The sequence below is a fragment of the Podarcis melisellensis genome, assembly GCF_964234715.1.
Source record: "Podarcis melisellensis genome assembly, chromosome: 3".
In the NCBI taxonomy this organism is placed as follows: domain Eukaryota; kingdom Metazoa; phylum Chordata; class Lepidosauria; order Squamata; family Lacertidae; genus Podarcis; species Podarcis melisellensis.
In genome coordinates, this window is record NC_138530.1 from 80,754,707 (window position 1) to 80,774,812 (window position 20,106).

The 20,106-nt window shown below is 40.0% G+C and overlaps 2 protein-coding genes across 7 annotated transcripts in view; one reads left to right on the forward strand and one right to left on the reverse strand.

The window, feature by feature from the left end:
* Nucleotides 1-20,106, reverse strand: part of PRSS35 (serine protease 35) — a 158,208-nt gene that overhangs the window by 67,956 nt on the left and 70,146 nt on the right. The gene's annotated exons all lie outside the window — the stretch shown is intronic.
* ME1 (malic enzyme 1) overlaps nucleotides 1-20,106 on the forward strand; it is a 118,981-nt gene that overhangs the window by 25,306 nt on the left and 73,569 nt on the right. For both annotated transcript variants that reach the window (XM_081904887.1, XM_081904888.1), the window contains one exon: nucleotides 1,962-2,111. In XM_081904887.1, the coding sequence (XP_081761013.1) occupies nucleotides 1,962-2,111 (150 nt within the window). The remainder of the gene's footprint in view (nucleotides 1-1,961; nucleotides 2,112-20,106) is intronic.

A 20,106-nucleotide genomic window follows, 5' to 3' on the forward strand; every position in this document is an offset into this window, starting at 1 on the left:
TTGGTTTAGTGAACCAACCAAATCCAGTGGGAGTTTTGTGCTTGTGAAAGATGTTGCACGACCACTTGGCACAACTCGTATAATTATATTTGGTGGCAGTTAAGCTGGGCACAACAACTTCAAGTCTCAACCTTCTTGTGCTAACATTGTGTTGGATGTCACTTTATTTCTGTAGTTGCTTGCTTATTTTTTATTTGGTGGCAGATGAGATATGGGACAAAAATCCAAACTTTTCTTGCATTTATATTTTTAAAGGGTATTCCCTAAAAAAGCAAGCAGACAAGAAAAAAGAATTCCACTAGTCTTTTCCACATACTTTGCTGAAAAGATCACTTTTGCAGGATCTGCAGTCCCAGTTTTTTTCCTAAAGAAATGCATAGGAGAATGAAATATTATTAGGGGTTTAAATAGAAGCAGCTGGTTTTGGAAAATGAAGAAATAAAACGAAAGTGGGCAACTGTTCAGAAAAAGACTGTGTTTCAGCCCTCTCCTCTGGCTGCTATGCATGCCTGAACTGTCTGGCATAGTCTGCATTAGGTTATGCATAATACATTCTCCACCTGTCATTTTCCTATAGAAATGAAATGGTGTGTCCAAAAGGTTCATCCAGAAAAACTATATATCGTTCAGAATGAAAGATTATTAACTTGGTTGCTTTAGAGAGGGAAACCCTCCTGGATTTCAAATGTGTCTAAGACAGAGATGGAGGGGAGGGAAAAGTATTCATTGGACATGAAATAATGCACGTCTGGCAAACAATTCTGAAAATACCTAGGAAAAAATGAATGTGCAAAATGTTAGTTATTTTCCCATTTGATGGATAAAATGTTTATAATGGAAATTTTACACTGCAATTATATACCTTTATTATCTGACATGTCTGGCCAGTGTCCAAATGGGCTTCTGCATTTGCAGTGGATATGATATGAAAGGCACAGAAATACAAGCAGCATCCTTGTTGAACATAAATGGGTTTGGGTCTGATCATTTTCTGATGGGGGACCACATGAGAAGCCTGTGTACTCGTCATCTTAAATTCTCTTGGAGAAAGGTGGGAGAAAATGTAATCAATGAATAAAGCAAATGAAAAAGAAGCTTTAGAGGACCTTCCTTTAGGTCACAGCTGCCAAGTACTGCTAACAGGTTGCTTCAGAAAGTCTCAGGACCTTTTGGAGCAACTTCTCCAGCAGCCTGAAGATCTGATGGTGATGTATGGTGGGGGAGGGGAGGAGGTCAGGGTAAGCAGAAGCTCCATTATGACTACTGAAAAGTGCTTGTGTGTGCACTGGGATCTTTGGAACCATTTTTTATTGTCTCTTTTTCTCCAAAGCATTTCTGTTTGAAACTGAATGGACTTAAGTATTAGTTGGGGGAGGGGGAGGTAAAAAAAGAGGTAGCAGAATCATCATAGCAACCTTCTCAAACTTAACAGAGCAGTAGACACAGACAAATTATAGTTTCCAGGGGTGGCTAACCTGTGGCCTTCCATATATTGTGGGACTGCAACTGCTACCAGCTCCAGCCAACATGGCTAGGGGTCAAGGATGATGGGAGCTGGGATTCCAGCAACGTTTGGAAGGCCAAACCACTTTCCAAACTACTGGTGAGCCACCCTTGGTTTATTAGAGTATATAATTGTGTAACAATTTGCATTCAAACTAGTGTTATTATTTATTTTCTGTCACCAAAGATATACTGTAAGGGGAATAAATTAAAGATAATAAAAATAATAAAATTGTTATGCCACATAATGTCACATTTCTTGAGGCTTTTATTTCAATATGTGTTTTTTTCATTTCAAGTCTGGTGGTGATATGGTATAGTTTATGTGCCTTGAACTTGAAAGAGACATCCTTTCAGAGATGAAAAATAGCTTTAATTGAAAAAATACCTATGTATATCTAATTCACTTTTGGTCTACATCTAGATGACTGTATAATTATATAATTCATTTTTCACAGATATATTCTGCTGATGAGCCTTCAGGATCGAAATGAAAAACTATTCTATAAAGTGCTGACTTCTGATATTGAAAGATTTATGCCTATTGTTTATACTCCCACTGTGGGTCTGGCATGCCAACAATATGGTATAGCATTTCGGAGGCCAAGGTATGTAAGGCTATCCTTCACATACAAGTAATTGTATCTTTCTTCCTTTTGGCTGGTTTCTGCTCCCCCCGCCACAGCATAGTTGAGTGTAATCCAAAACTGGAATCATTAGGATAATTCAAACTACATTAAGTGTACTTTTAGCATAGGTAAACTGTAATTTGTATTGCACTACAAAAATAAACTGGTACTTCAGTGTTTTAATCATTCCTATTTTTTTTAAACATTGCCTAATTGAACTAGACTTGTTGAAGGACCAATATTGTATGTTAATAAAAGGTAAAATAAAATATCCAACATTGATTTGATAATTTGAAAAATGTTAGCACTGTTAATGACAAGGGTGGATTACAGTTTCAAAATAAAAATTACAAAGGTCTGATTTTTGTAATTTATTTTTCTGTAAAAATGTTGAAAGGAGAACTCTTAAAATCACTTTAAGATGCTATTATTGCCCTTGGCAACATCAGGCAGCCTCTGCAGTTCACATTTATTTTCCTTCCAGTTGTGTTGGTAGCCAAGTTTTTTCTTTCTTTCATTTTATCAGAGTTTTCTCATAGTATATTTATACAGTATCACTGTTTACAGTGATTCCCTTGGTTCTCTTTTAAGGGGCTATAAACTCCACTACTGAAATGTTTGAGCAACACAATGCGTAAAATGCTCAGAAGTCAATATTTTTAGACTTCATCTTAAAGGGAAAGATCTGCTGCTGTTTATAAGTTTATAATCACTTCTGAAAATAAGTGAATTCATAATACTAATCGTAATTGTAATTCCTTATTCTAATCAGGGTTTTATAATTGTTGTATTAATGCTAGAAATATGAGGGAAACAACCCTACAAAGCACCCTTTCATTTTTGACTCTCTGATTGGTAACCTGAATCAGTTGAATTCCAGTGATGTGTGTGATATTATTGTGTTAAAATAATTTGCATAATTTGCACTATATTGTCCTGGATAAATATGTATTATTGTTTTAAATGCTGTGATAGCAATAATTTGATAGTTGGGTGAATGAGGGCAGGGCTTTGGAACATTTTATGCTTCTTTGAGAAGAAAAAAAGTGCCACATGGAGCAGGCACTTTCCAGCACTGAAAAATATTTTGGTTAAGAACACCTTTCTGCCCCACATCACTGATCAAGGGAAAGGAGTGCCGAGATCCAGGCCAGCTCTGCGAGCTTGTGTTTCTGGAAGTGGCAGGCTCCCAACATTCTGTGCATTATTGGCCTTGGAAGGAGCAGGAAGCCTAGGAGGAAGCACTTTCCTGGTCCATCTGATCCAGAATTGGATAGGACCTTGGAGACAGTCAGATTTCCACCCCATGATCAGGATCTAGATGTGGTGTGAAATAGCTAGTGCTTTTCTCATCCTCTTTTTGAAGTCACCGGCTCTCATTTGTCTCCTTCTTTGAGTAAAATATCTTCCATTGAACCTTATGATGTTAAACTACCCACAGCCACTATATCTCCACCATTATGTTGATTTGCACAGAGACAACATATTTCAGGCTAAACTCCCATGCCAGTCCTGATAGTGAGAGGATTGCAAAAGGCTGTGCTTTCTGCCAGTGCTTTTTTCCCCCAGCTGGAACTTGGTTCTGGCAGCTCTCAGATGGGTGCCATTGCCATTATAAGAGAACAAGGGAGGCGTTCATGGTGAGTTTTGGCACCTCTTTTTTCTTGTAAAATAGCACTGCTGTCTGCTCCAAGGAAATGACTGCTGTGGAGCAAGTACTCAGATATCTGAGGTCATCAGAGTAGAGCATGATTGTATATTTCTAAGAGGCCAGTGGACTTTTCCTTTCCCAGGGCTACCTCCTGTGCTTAACTAGGATTGTTATTATTTATTATTACTTTTATATCCCATCTCTCCTCCAAGGAGCTCAAGGTGGTGTACATGATTCTTCTCCATCTCCATTTTATCCTCATAATAGCCCTGCGAATTAGGTCAGGTCAGCATCATGCTGTGCAAATCTGTCTATTGTGTACAGTTGTACACTGAGTTTTTATATAATCAAGTATGGTGTGTTATGTTGTTCAAAATGTGAATGAAGCTGCATATGTAGTGTTTAACTGAAAATATAGGTTAGTTACTAGCATGTTTTTGAGCATTTAGCTTTATTGAGGGCTTTTGACATAATAGAATTTATTTCCAGCTTTTGCCTCATGCCCATATTATTTTTTAAATATCATTCCCCCCTTCTCACGAACCTGTTTTAACTGTCCATCCCATAAACCAGTACTGTATAATAAAACTGAAGTCCCTCCTCAGCATTATTTAATTACCTCCGAATAGAGTAAATTGATGTTACCAAATGGGCATAATAGGTCGTCTAGATTTTTCTTTAAGTCTTATTTGAAGGGGGGGACCCCATCTTACTAAAATGGAAACATAAGCCATTTCCTTTCTGTATTAGTGTTTCAGGAAAATAGTGTAAAATATAGTATAAAAATTACAGAATAGCATAGTTATGTCATTAGAAAGCCTCTAACTTGGGGATTGCTGTGGTATTTCTGGTATTAGTATCCCAGCAGATCCACAACTCTTTATAGATTTTTGCATTGGTAACTTATCTGATATTGAGATAATTCCTGCTTTCCCTGTGTTTCATTAAAAAATGATTATATCACAAATCAACAATAAACTTAGGTATTTTCCCCCATCTACCGGTATGCAATAATTACAGTTTTGAAAACTACATATGTGTTGTGTTTTGAGCCAAATTTTCCAAACCCAACAAATGACAAGAGGTGTAATGTTACACTAGATTTCAGTTACATTCCCTTGCTTGTTAAGCTTTTTTTTTTTTTAACCCATTTAGGCCAGGTCATAAAATATTTGTAATTCTTTACAATTTTGCTGTACTCAGTCTGGCACAAATGCAGTTGTGATCTAATGAAATGAAATCTGCTAGGGAAGCAGGCCCACCCCCCACTACCATTTCATTTATGGGACACAATCTGTCTCCATGCAGGAACAGCAAAGTCCTGCTGTCTTCACTTCGTTCCTGGTCTGCATGTCACCACTGTGACAGGCCATTACAGGGAATGGGAAGCCTGCTCCAAGCTTCTGTTCACCTGACACTGTCACTGATCAGACACCTTGGGACCCACACCAGAAGGTATTCCAAGTAGCCTAACAGAGAGTGGGGGTCCTAACTGTTGTTGGGCAAGTTCAGGGCTCTTCTTACTTGAATGGGCAGTCTGGTTTAAAGATAAAAAAGAGGACTGTCCTATACAAAATAAGATGCGTAACCACTAAAATTGGGTCATAAAGGAATATGGAACGTGTTCACATGCATCCCATTCTCTCTAATATTTTAGTGTGTTGTACATATAAGAGGGAAAACAGGCCTCTGTTGTGTCTCTTAAGTTTCTTCCCTGCCACAGGTATTCAATAGTTCTTCCTCTCAAATGGTTTAAAGATGTAGGCGTAACACTTAACTTAATTAAATATCCTTACAGGATGTTAGATTTGTAGCTTCCTGACTTGTCTCTCCAAAGCTGCTAGACAAAATTATAGACGCAGACTTCTGCACTAGATTCTTTCCATCCAATGTTTTTTGATATACTATTTATTTTATGTTCTTGAATGGCAGTGAATTCTTAGATATGAAACATGCAGTAAATACATCAAAGACAAACTTTGTTTTGTTCACAATGTGGTTTGCATACGTAGCTTTATTTTAACACTATAAAAGATCCTCATAGGAGTGCATCTAACATTATTGTTCTGTGATTTCCTTTAGCTTTCTTTTTCTTTTTAAGTTGTAAACCTGCAAGAAGGGGACCATAATCACTGCTGTACACTACCCAGTGAATAATGATGCCTTTAACATAAAATATACTGATAGCAGTTGCATCTTAAAGGTTTGTGTGGGGGAGTTTGGCAGGACACTTTCACATGTGTTCTTTTCAGCTCCTTTCTCGTGTTGTTAAGCAAGGAAATGTAAGATCAGAAGCAGCTTTCTTGTATTTTAATTTTTCTAGATGTTAATATACATGCATTTCTTTGACTAAAGAAAGATACAGGTATTTAATTTCATCTCTATCAAGAGCCAGACCAGTAGTACTGAACTTGTCCCAATATTTGGCTGTACTCTAATAACTGTGACTGTGTACTGTTAGAATATTTAACTTTATCTCCTGGCTGTATATTTTTGTGTATCCTGTTGTAAGGTGCTTCTATAGTTTACTAGCAATCACAGCTTGATTTCTGCAAGCATGAATGCATTTCTGACTACTGCAAATCCATCTTTCTCCCAATACCATATTCTGAGCCTGGTGTGTGAACAAGGGACTCCCACAGTCCTTCATTTCCCCATGTATAGCTTTTTCCTTGTTTTCTGCCAAGTGCTAGCCAGTATTATGAGGCAGATTTTGTGTTCCAAGTTTTGAGTGAAAGGTATAAGATGCTTTATTTTAAGATCCCCCCCATTGTGTCTTGGACTATTTATGAACCACATTTTAAATTTCTATGTTTTGTGAGAGAACTATATCAATACCTGACTATGGCCTCCTCACCCTGGAAATATTCACTGAGAGCTTTGTATTTTGTCAATTCTGTTTTTACTTTGAAAGCATCTTTCAATGTGAATGCTCCCATTGATAATCACTAGGTAGGTATTACATGATACCTCAACAGGTCAGTAGCCTTAAAATTTCTCATAACGCACAAGTTCAACAGTACAAACTATTTCCCTCCCAGTATACAATGCACTACCTCTGTTTCTGTGTGTGGTCTACTATATAGAGTTCCCACAGCTGTTGGTTTCAGCATCTTGATTGTCAGTAATGACATGATTTTTAAAAATACACAGTTCTCTGGTTACAAACCAGAAATCTCACGGACTCTCTGTCACAGTGAACGAGCTTTCATAGTACAACCTGGGTATATTTCAAACACAAATAACTGATTTTGTTCCAATTAACGTTCTACATGATTTGTTTAAAGGAGATTAAAGCCAGTTGTACCACCAAAGTGTTAGTGTGCACCTGTCAAACAACATATCCTTTGTGTCTATAAATTGATGCTGGTCTCGCAGAAAGCTATACTTCCTAATTTCAGTGGTACGAAGGGGGGAGGGGGATGTCAGCTAACCTAAAATACAGTCTTGTCAGTATTGAGAAATATAAGCCAAGTTTTTGTTGTATAAGCAAATACTTGCTGGTAATTCATGCTCAAAGGTATATCCTGCTAATAGTCTAAAAAGTAGTAGTATAGCAGCTTCTTAGGAGTACAGGCAACTTTCCTCTTATGCTTAGCCCCCCCTGCCTAACAGCTGACACATGGGGTAATGCAGCCACCACCGCTTTGTAGCATCAGCAAAGCCCAGCTGCCCCTCAGGCTTGCAAGAAGATCCTTCCCACAAGTCCAGCCCCTGCACTGCAGGAATCTTTTGCCCAATGTGGGGCTCGAACCCATGACCTTGAGATGAAGAGTTGTGATTATTTTTATGATATAAAATGGAAGTCGAAAGCAACCACGTATCCACCAGTTCCTGGGTTGTAGGTTATTTTTGTTCACTCAAGTACACACTTAAGGGCAGCTAGCTTGTGGATAGTAGTTAAACCTACAAGTTGAGCTATGTTCCCTTCCAGAGAAATTGTCATGTTGCCATTAGGTAAAATGCTTCTGCTGCTCTGTTTATGTAACTGGAAATTATATAGAAAAACTTTTGCTGAGAAAAGTCAGGAGGAAAGAAACCTATAGAGTTTCTTTTGGACTTCTTTGGGGAAAGTGTTGATGATGGGCAAGATCAGTTTGAATAACGTATGAGTGAGCATTTCTTTCTGAAGTGAGTAAAACCTTTGCCTCTATAATCTTTTGCATAGCGGCAGATATTCTGCCTGAGGAAAACCAAGCATATTCCTACACCTGATAGAATGACCTTCTTGAACTTGCCTCTCTTGATATGCCAATAAAACGTGATTGTCTCCATGGCATAATCAACTGATACTGGCACACATTTTATGTGTACCTCAATATTATGGAGCAGGTGAACAGCACTAGTGGATCCTACTTAAACTTCTATATAAAAATGGTTGGAAATAGCTGGGGTGATTTACTACCACCACCACCACCACACAATTTTTGACATCAGTGCAAAGGAACTCCAGAGGAGATGTTGTGTGTTTTCTATGTGAATATATGATTCTTGCAAAATTCCTTTTAGATTCCTATATACTAATCGTGGACTTAGAACTTCGTATGAGTGCAGATGCTCATGTAGCTAAAATGACATGATCTTTGTGCAAGAGGGAGGGTATTTGAAGGCTTGGAGGAAGTCACAGGTTTACAAAAGTACAAAAATATTTTGGGAAAAACACCTGAAGGAGAAGAAAACCCAAGAATGCCCTAAAAGGACTGAGCATCCATTATGACCACAGGATGGTGGCTGGCTGTTGGAGGCCTGAGCATGTGTGTGTATGTGTGTGTATGAAAACTGGAGGAGTGAAATGTACCGGTAATATCCTGGAAAAGGGCCTGGTTGAATGACTGAAACTCTGAACAGGAGGCACTCTACATTTCAGCATATATATATATATATATATTTGCTTTCGTAGATTTTCACGGGTACAGGAATGCAGGTTTTGGTGTCCTCGGGTGTCTTCCCGTGTAAAAGTTGGGGTGTCTAGGCGACGTTTCGACGAGGTCTCACTCGTCATCTTCAGGCTGGTGCTTTCGGCTTCTTGTTACTGGAACAGAGCAGGATCTCAGTGTTTGAGTTCCTATAAATACTGTTGAGGGGGTGTGGTGTATAGCCTCCAATGTTCTGGGCAGAGAGGAAGTTCCCAGGCTAGTGTGCCTTTTCTTCTTTTGTTCCTTAATTACTTGAGGGATATCTTGAGTGATTTCTTGAGTGATATCCTGAGTACCACTTAGGTGGGTCATTAGGTGTGGATTAGTTGCTAAAGTCTTTGTGTCTTGACCTCTTGAACTTTGTGAAGAGTTTTTCTGAGAAGATGGCTGTACTGCACTTAGTTGTGCTCTGGCTTGGCTTCGTGTATAGGGGCGAGCTGTGGTTTTGTGGCCTGTGTCAGCCAGATCTGTGTAGGGATTGCAGGGGGGTGCAGCATCCGGAGGTGCCACCATGGTTTGGCTACTGGATGGTGTCTGTAATTTATCTGTGGAGAGGGTCTGGGTTTGGGTCTGGTGTGGTTGATTGGTGATGGCGTTCTGTGTGCCTCTGGATCTGGTGTCAGTTTTTGTGGGGAGGGCTAATTTCCAGATGTCTGGCAAGCGGGATGTGTCGTCACGCTTGTTCATGTTGTGAGGGTGTTTCTCTATCTCGATGGCTTCCATGATTATTCTCTTGTGGTGATGTTCCATGTTAAAGAGCAATTTGGAATCTGCAAAATTAATTTCGTGTCCTGTTTCTTTCATGTGTTGGAAAAGAGAGGAAGTTTTTTCTTCTTTTTTGACGGCATTCTTGTGTTCTGCGATACGTGCATTTATTCGTCTGTTTGTTTGTCCAATGTACGTGGCTGGGCAGACTTTGCAGGGTATTTCATAGACCCCTTGGTTTTCCAACTGGATTTTATCCTTGGGGTTTCTGAGGATATTGGCTATTTTTTGGTTGGTGCAAAAGGCTGTTTTGATATTGTGTTTATGGAGGATTTTGCTAATTTTATCTGTAGTGCCCTTGATATAAGGAAGGAGGGCCATGCCATTGTTTTCTTCTGTGTCTTGGTTTTTGGGGGGTGTTTCTTTTTGGATTAGCTTCGTAACCCTGTTTTGCTGGTATCCATTGGCAATTAACACATTTGAGAGATTCTGTAACTCAGTTGTCAAGTGGTCTTTGTCAGCCAGGCGTTTGGTTCTGGAGATGAGAGTCTTGGCTACGGAGTTTATTTGTGCAGGGTGGTGGTGTGATTGTGCATGTAAGTAGCGGTTGGTGTGTGTTTTTTTCCGGTAGATAGTGTGTCCTAGGGAGCCATCAGGTTTTTTGTAGATTAGGACGTCAAGGAAGGGAAGTTGGTTGTTGGCTTCTATTTCCATAGTGAATTGTATTTTGGGGTGTAGGCTGTTGAGATGTGTGAGGAAGCTATCCAGTTTTTCCTTCCCGTGTGGCCAAATTACAAAGGTGTCGTCAACATATCTGAGCCAAAGTTTGGGTTTGTGTTCTGACTTGTCTAAAGCATTGGTTTCAAAGTGTTCCATGTACAGGTTTGCGATGACCGGTGAGAGGGGTGATCCCATAGGTGCTCCTTCTATCTGTTTGTATCTTTGTCCATTGTGGATGAAGTACGTGTTGGTTAGGCAGTGGTTGGTCAGGTCCAAGATGTATTCGGGGGGATTGTATTTGTTTTGAATGGCTGTCAAGGCTTCATTAATGGGTACTTGTGTGAAGAGAGATACAACATCGAAGCTCACAAGTAGGTCATTAGGATGTAGGTTTTGCTTCTTTATTGTTTCTATGAACTGGAAGGAGTTTGGAACGTGTGAAGAGATGGATTCTGCATAGGGCTGAAGTTGCTTGGCGAGAAATTTAGCGAGATTTTGTAGAGGTGAGCCTATGGAGCTGACTATTGGTCTGAGTGGTGTTCCTTCTTTGTGTATCTTGGGGAGGCCGTAGAGTTTGGGGCATCTGGATGATTTTTCTCTGGGGATGATTCTTAGCTGGATTTCTTCACTGATAGGAGAGGCTTTTATTTTGGATTTGGTGGTTTTTTCAGATAGGTGGTGGGATCTGTTTTTATAGGTTGGTAGGTAGGATCTTGGAGTAGGTTTGATAGTTTTGCTTGGTAGTCCGATGTGTTCATCACAACAGTGGCATTACCTTTGTCTGCTGGGAGAATGATTATGTTGTTGTCTTTCCTCAGGTTGGTGAGTGCTTTCTGTTCTTCTTTGTGTAAATTGCTTCTGGGTGGTTTGCTGGAGCAGAGGATGTTGGTGACTTCAAGTCTGATTTTATTGGCTTCATCTGGGTTGATTTTGGTTAGGCTAGCTTCGACTCCGCATATGATGTTTTCCGTGGGGATGCGTCTCGGGGCGACTGCAAAGTTGAAACCTTTGGAGAGTACTTTGGTTTCAGTTGTGGTGAGGATCCTGTCTGATATGTTATGTACTGTTTGTTTCATGGGTTGTTGTGGAGGGTGGCTGGGCTTCTGGCGTTTCTCTAGTTTGTGGAGTTTGTTGGTGTGTGTGTCTGTCTTATGTGAGGTCTCCGTTTCAGCTCTCCAGACGGCTAGTTGTTTGCATTTGTCCCAGAGTGCAGGGTGGATTTTGTTACAGAGTTTGAGGTGAAGAGTGAGCAGATCTTTGTTGGTTTGGTTTAGTAGGTATCTTTTCTTGTGTAGTTCGTTTCTGATTAGGGATAGTTCAGTTCGTTTCAGGATCCTTTCGGTAGCTGGGGTTTTAGAATGGAATTTAAGTTGGAAGCATGTGGGAATTAAGTTGTTGTCTCGGCAGTTGCGTAGGAACAAGAGATCACATAAGATGGTGGCTCTTCGGACTTCTAGTTTCTCGTAGGTTCTTGTCAGCTGGAAGGTTTCCTCCCCGTAGAGGTGAGATATTTGCTTTCGTAGATTTTCACGGGTACAGGAATGCAGGTTTTGGTGTCCTCGGGTGTCTTCCCGTGTAAAAGTTGGGGTGTCTAGGCGACGTTTCGACGAGGTCTCACTCGTCATCTTCAGGCTGGTGCTTTCGGCTTCTTGTTACTGAAACAGAGCAGGATCTCAGTGTTTGAGTTCCTATAAATACTGTTGAGGGGGTGTGGTGTATAGCCTCCAATGTTCTGGGCAGAGAGGAAGTTCCCAGGCTAGTGTGCCTTTTCTTCTTTTGTTCCTTAATTACTTGAGGGATATCTTGAGTGATTTCTTGAGTGACATCCTGAGTACCACTTAGGTGGGTCATTAGGTGTGGATTAGTTGCTAAACCCCAAGGATAAAATCCAGAAACCCCAAGGATAAAATCCAGTTGGAAAACCAAGGGGTCTATGAAATACCCTGCAAAGTCTGCCCAGCCACGTACATTGGACAAACAAACAGACGAATAAATGCACGTATCGCAGAACACAAGAATGCCGTCAAAAAAGAAGAAAAAACTTCCTCTCTTTTCCAACACATGAAAGAAACAGGACACGAAATTAATTTTGCAGATTCCAAATTGCTCTTTAACATGGAACATCACCACAAGAGAATAATCATGGAAGCCATCGAGATAGAGAAACACCCTCACAACATGAACAAGCGTGACGACACATCCTGCTTGCCAGACATCTGGAAATTAGCCCTCCCCACAAAAACTGACACCAGATCCAGAGGCACACAGAACGCTATCACCAATCAACCACACCAGACCCAAACCCAGACCCTCTCCACAGATAAATTACAGACACCATCCAGTAGCCAAACCATGGTGGCACCTCCGGATGCTGCACCCCCCTGCAATCCCTACACAGATCTGGCTGACACAGGCCACAAAACCACAGCTCGCCCCTATACACGAAGCCAAGCCAGAGCACAACTAAGTGCAGTACAGCCATCTTCTCAGAAAAACTCTTCACAAAGTTCAAGAGGTCAAGACACAAAGACTTTAGCAACTAATCCACACCTAATGACCCACCTAAGTGGTACTCAGGATATCACTCAAGAAATCACTCAAGATATCCCTCAAGTAATTAAGGAACAAAAGAAGAAAAGGCACACTAGCCTGGGAACTTCCTCTCTGCCCAGAACATTGGAGGCTATACACCACACCCCCTCAACAGTATTTATAGGAACTCAAACACTGAGATCCTGCTCTGTTTCAGTAACAAGAAGCCGAAAGCACCAGCCTGAAGATGACGAGTGAGACCTCGTCGAAACGTCGCCTAGACACCCCAACTTTTACACGGGAAGACACCCGAGGACACCAAAACCTGCATTCCTGTACCCGTGAAAATCTACGAAAGCATATATATATATATATATATATATATATGGTGCCTCATTTAGCTGCACATTAATGATATTGCTATTGTAGAATTGTGCAATAGTTTGAGCTGGCAGAGTATAGAAGAGAAGAATCTGTGTTTAACCATGTATCTGGTCTGAAAAATGCAAAAATACTAGCTGTTTTAACTGAAATCTCCAATGTGCAAGAAATGCTGTCATGTGTGGGACAATTCTTGTTGCCTTATTAAAAGGTTATCTTTTCCATAAATCAAGTTGGGGGGAGAAAAGAATTCCCCTATAAAATAGCAGCTCTTTGAGGGAGTCTCCCCATCACCACCTTTTTCAAGCTGCAAGTTTAGGTGTGAGAAAGTTCAATGGAACGTTTTCGTTAAGATGCCAAAAACAACTTCTTTGCCCCGTCTGTGGAACACCCAGGTGTTTCAAGTTTATTAGCAAGCTCAGTGTAAGGAAAAATCATGACCAAGTATTCCATTGCTTAGTTTTGGAAACTTCTGAAAAGCGAGGAGGCTAAACATTAGGATTGCATTTCCATTTGTAATATGGAAAGCAAGTTCAATTATTTGCACCAACGAAATCTTGAGCAATAATTGGAAATCAGCAGGGCAGGGGGAAACTATCATCATTTGGAACTTAAACTACTGAAGAAAATATATTCTATTTTAGAACAATCCTTAAATTTTATATTTAATACCTTCTGCATTTACTGAGTGTGAATCTGTAGACTGTAAACCAAAAGATAGAGCATGTTCTGCCATCCCTTCCCTGTTGAATTCTGCTAAGATCAGTAGCAGATATGTGGTTCACAAACTTCCTCTCCTAGAAAGAGGGATTTCTATTGTGTTTTGTAGGAGGTGATCCTATGTTCAAATAAATGTGGTATCTTTCAGTTAGGGAATCACCTTATATACATGAAAGTGGTGTCTGAATTAAAGGCTAGTATCTGTTCCTTATCATACTGCACACAAAAGTGAGGGAGAATTGCATCTTGGACTGATGAATGAGTGCAGTATAATTTGTTAAGCTTGATCTATGTTGTCTTGTTTAATGTATCCTTGCCATTGGATGAGACCCCATGTAGTGCAATGTAGCATCATGCAATGGGGCTTCTCCTTCCTCTCTTCCCTACTACAGCCTCCACTTGCTCCACCCAAACAACTTGGGGAGAGTGGGGACCCTCTGGAGGAGATTTTGGGGACATGTGGGGAGGGAAGAATAATGGAAAGACCTGTTGCACAAGTGGATTTCTGTTGCATAAGTGGGCAATCATATTTTAATGTCACCCTGCATTCTGAGAAGCCTAGCAAGGTAGCATGACTTTTGGGATGAATCATGTGGCTAGGTCTCTCTCACCCTCCCCGAAAAGGCAATTTGGGAATGCTTGTGTGCATTTTGCATAAATTATTGCATCAAAATACATAGGCCTGGTTTGCATGTCACATTAAATCATGGTTAAGATAAAACTATGGTTTAATGTGAACAAGTGGCATGCTTAGGATTGCATCGTTAGAATATAATTACAAATCAAGTAAAAACACTGCATGAGGCGTCTTTGTTAAAGGGATAAGGAACCTATGGCTCTCCAGATTTTGGACTCCAACTCCCATCATCCATGACAACTGTCCATGTTGACAAGGGTTAACAGGAGTTTGAGTTGAATATTTGGAGGGCTACAGCTTCCTTATCTCAGCTCTTTTATTTCCCTTTTTGTTTTCTGATATTTTGTTGCACCTGGTTATAGGGGATGATCATGTGTGATGGTTGATATTTTTCAGTTTTCATCAAACGTTTGTGGTAGGTACAGATGAAGACTATACAGAGAGAGATGTTTGGAAATTTATTTGGAAAAGTATGGAGTATAAGTACATTATATTCTCTAATGAATTAGGGTTGATTTTTTATTGACTCTGGGCCAGATAAAGTCCAGATGCTTAGTCCTTTCAAATGTTACCTTAGGAATTCATCCAATTTCTTTTTTAAAATTTCCATGGCAAGGTTTTGACAGTCTATTAGGTCAATGACTCACTAATATATTTTAATGAAGTCATAATTAAAATATACTCTGTGTGATAGCCAGCATAAAAATCAGCAATAAAATGAAATAATTTATACAATTTATAGAGTTTTCTACCTGCTCATGTTACACATATTAGGTGGATAAGGGGAATTATGTGAAGGAAGCAGGACAGCAAAATCTTGAATATTCATCAGTGGCTCAGTGTGATTCCAGAAGACTGAATATTTTATAAATGCCTCTGAAGGAGCAGTAGTTGGTGGATGGCATCCTGAATAGATTAGTAATTTTACTGTGACTTAAAAATAAAAATGAAGGCAACTGATGGGATGGCATTAAATTGTGAATGTAGATAAAAGTTCATGTTTTTGTCCTGACATATTTCCTGCCATGCTGACATATTGTCTCTGTAATAATATGTCATCATGGGGTGTCCTTAACACTGTCAAGCATAAAGTTTAGGACTGATTTATTTCTATAACTTTTTACATATGCTAAGTGTTACATACACTACACAGCTGTCCCCATGCATGCTGTTGTGAACTCTGTCATTCATATTTCAGAAGGAATAATCCATAAGGCAAGCAATGGAGAGAAGCTCTTCCTTAGACTGCCCCTCTTACCCTTATGCCAGACTGGGCTAGGTCAAGTAGCAGAGGCAACAGGAATAAGGTGGTTGGCTATGTCAACATACTTCTGGGCAAACTTCAAATGATCTCCAAGGCCAGTTTGTAACACATTACAATGCAAAATGAAACAGGACCCATCCAGCAGCCCTTGTTCCATTTGCTTTTGATGGCAGAGCCCAGAGGTTCCTTCTCTGTGCTTTTGTAGTTTCAGGATAACTTCTTTGCTTGTATCATTGCCACAGCTTACATTGTTATACAGTGGTACCTCTGGTTACTAACTTAATTCGTTCTGGAGGTCTGTTCTTAACCTGAAACTGTTCTTAACCTGAGGTACCACTTTAGCTAATGGGGCCTCCCGCTGCTGCCGTGCTATTTCCGTTCTCATCCTGAGGTAAAGTTCTCAACCTGAGGTACTACTTCTGGGTTAGCAGAGTCTGTAACCTGAAGTGACTGTAACTCGAGGTGTCTGTAACCTGAGGTACCACTGTACAGGAGAAAGAGCTAATTCAACAGAATGCTGTTCCGGAGTCCTTTATCTGCTACTCTATCCCCATGTTCTTATTTGCCAGTGGGGTCTTTTTGCTGTCCCTGTTCAGCCTTCCAATAGTGTCCTAACTTCCAAGATTATCCACTCAGGCCCTCAGCAGCACATAGAGTTCTGGATTCAGCTGTCAGCACATTCTCAGACTCTCACTCCAGGGGTTGCCCCAGGTCCTCAGCAGCTTGGAAGATTTCCAATGAGCCTCTGTAGTAGAGAAAGGTCCTAGCAATCTGGGCCAAACTCCAAGACCTGTCAGCACTAGTTCCTGCAACCTCTCTTAATAGCCTCACCCCCTCCTTCCTGAAAAAGCAAGCATCAGAGTCTGTCTTTGTTGTTTTCTAAAGACAAATGTCCCCCTACCTTAACATCATGAGTCTAGATGTCCCAAGGAAGCCCCTGCTCCTCAATCTGTCTGATTTCCTTTATCTCCAGTCACCCCACAGTCAGTGTTTACTTTGTGCCTGCCTCTGGGAGCTCATATTCTAATAGAGTTCAATTGCAAACAGGTTGTCTGAGTCTGTCCATTATGGAATGGCTTTGCCAGTTAATAATGAATAGTTAGTATAGTATTCACTGTTTTCATGTACCAAGTTTACTATTTTGAAACAGATTGGTCTTTCCAGTATTGCTTGGGGGTTCCAGTACTTTGTCTCTGTGTCCATCTTGCTTATTGCCACTGATGAGCAAACAAAAGAGATGGACTGTTCTAAACCTTCCTCATAATTATGTCACATACCACAGCTTTGCAATTTAAAAATTAATCAAACACAAAGTGTTGTTTGTCTGGTGCCCAGGTTTGATGCTACTGGAACAAAATGTAATAACAGTGTTTGACCCAAAAGTGATCAGACTTGTTTAATTTGGAGCTCAAATGTTATTTCTAAAATATATTGAAAAATATGTTTTTACTTAAATTGCAAAGTAGGCTTTTTTGTTTTGTTTTCTGTGTTAAAATAAATGTAAACCACAGCTAGCAACTGAATTAATACTGTGATTGTGAGTTACTTCCACAATGATGTTAACAATACAAAATACACTGCAGTGGTACCTCGGGTTACAGACGCTTCAGGTTATAGACACTTCAGGTTACAGACTCCGCTAACCCAGAAATAGTACCTCGGGTTAAGAACTTTGCTTCAGGATGAGAACAGAAATCGTGTGGCGGCAGCAGGAGGCCCCATTAACTAAAGTGGTACCTCAGCATAAGAACAGTTTCAGGTTAAGAACGGACCTCCAGAACGAATTAAGTTCTTAACCCAAGGTACCACTGTACTTGCCTCTGGCTTTAATTTGGAACTCTTGCTACTGGAGCGTGGCTTTGCGGCTCTGCCCCACCACAGTGGCTGCTACTGCTAAACCAGAATTGGAGATCATAGTGTGAAATGGGTTTGGAGGCAAAATATAGCTTGACTATTGCATCTGAAGTTCTAAACCAACATGTGTATGCTACAGGGAATGTTCACAGTTCTTCTTTTGATTCAATCCTAAAAATATGTACTCTTCAGTGAACAGTAGAACAGGTTTCTTAGTAAATATGTTTAGGTTTGAAGACTAGTAGCCCTATCCTATGTATTATTACTGTCAAGTGGACTGACATTATTTAGCTTTCAGTGGACTGATTTCTTCATTTTTATTGCATCATGGGATCCATTTTCTTGTGGCTGGGTTGTATGCTGTGTAGGAGCCAGATGGAAAAGGCAAATTACTTTGTTACTTCTCTCAGCAGTAATGCCTTCCTGGTAATGCATAAATCAGACTCAAGTTCTAGAGGTGCCAGAAAGAAAGGTTCCAAGGATATTTCAACATCACTGATGTCCTGCTCCTTTTTTAGTGCAATTTTTGTATTAGGAGATCTACCACAGCATAATGTGCAAGAGCAGTTATCTTCTCTCTATGCCAAGATTGTTTTTTCCTTCTCATGTCAAAATGAATTGATTACAATGATCTGCTGACAAGCACAAATAACTACAAGTGACCCCCAACCATGCCATAAAAGTATTAATACCAATAGATAGAAGAAGATAATTGATTAGAAACAAAACTAAGGGTAAAAAATACACTGGAAAATGATAAATTATCATCAGTTTATCATCACCTTCCATGTAAATGACCTAATTGGCTCATTTTGAGGTTGTTTGTTTTTTAAATTCCAGCCTGAAAAGTCTTCTCCAGATAGAATTACTTCTTAGCAGAGAAATTGCAGATTGCTTTAAAGGCTAATGCAGGCTAAAATGTTACAGGAGCCACCTGGGATTCTCTTTTCCCAAGAGCTGCCCAAACCTGAGTTGTTAATCTAGAGGACAGAACAATTTTACTTCCAGTGGAATATTCTGAAAATAATCTAAAAACAACAAAGAATCCTATAACACTTTAAGGATTAACAAGTTTATTAAGGCATGTTTTTGTGGACTAGAATCCATTTCATGAGAAACAAGATGTGTTTTGTGTGTTTATGATAGATACATGTAATCTCCAAGTTAGGAGCCAGCGACAGAGCATAGATTATAAGAAGCATTTATGAGTGGAGGCAAATGTGGCTTGACAATCTTGATGTTTGATATCAAATTTTCAAAAATAGTTATTATATTGTGGCAATTTTTGATCCTGAGACAATAAGACACTTAACTTTCCTCCCCCACAAGTGTATACCTTGTCCTGTTTGAAGTTGTGACTCCAGTGAGCACCAACTGATGCTATGGATTTTTTTGTTTGAAAAATTTATTGTATTTGGGAAACTGTTAGATACTACAAGAACATAGGAAACTGCCCTATACCAAGTCAGACCATTGAGCCATCTAGCATAGACTTCTCCATAGGGTCTTGTACAGAAGTTTTTTCTAGCCCTACTTGGAGATGTTGGGTATCAAACCTGAGATCTTCTGTGCAAAGCACATGCTCTGCCAACACTGAGCTATGGCTTTCTTGCCTTTCATAACTACGGTACAGTGGTACCTCCAGTTTGTGGACGGGATCCATTCTGGAGCTCCGGTCGGATCCTGAGGTTTCTGCAACTGGAGGTGCCTGTTCTGCGCACACATGCGGCACCATAGAGTGCTTCTGTGCATACATGTGCGCCGAAACTCGGAAATATACTTCCGAGTTTGCCTCGTGCATATCCCGAAGGGTACGTAACAAGAGGGGCACATAAGTAGAGGTACCACTGTATTTCTAATAGCTATTTTTTCATCACATTTCTTATACAGTAGTACCTTGGTTCCCAAACGGCTTAGTTGACGAACAAATTGGCTCCTGAACGCTGCAAACCTGGAAGTAAGTGTTCTGGTTTGTGAACGTTTATTGGAAGCCAAATGTCGGTTTTGGCTGTTGGCATGGTTTCTGGGGCCAATCAGCCAATCAGAAGCCATGCCTTGGTTTTTGAACGTTTTGGAAGTCAAACGGACTTCCAGAACAGAGTGATTTAAAGAACCAAGGTAAATATTTTTTCCTTACTAGCATCCAAGCAATTTTTGTGTGTGGATGATGATGATGATGATGATGATTTTATTTATACCCTGCCCATCTGGCTGGGTTTCCTCAGCCACTCTGGGTGGCTCATAGCATTTATAAAAACATAGTAAAACATCAAACATTAAAATCTTTACTTGATCCTTGGAATGTTGTATCTAACATGATTATCTCATCTCTAGCACATTTTAATTCTAATGCCAGCTTGAACGTTTTCCTAGCTAAATGGGTTGCATTGTTTTAACCTCTTTTCATAAAATAGATTTTCAATTACTGGGAGGATATATTTCATATTTTACATAAAAGAAAAGTTTTTCTTTATACTTGTTTGGGTTTGAATTCAACTAACTTAGGTGCCCGAAGCAGGACACTGTATTTCATATAATACCTCAGTAGTGTCTGGGCAGTGTGATTCCCCCCCCCCTTTAATTCTAGAAAAACC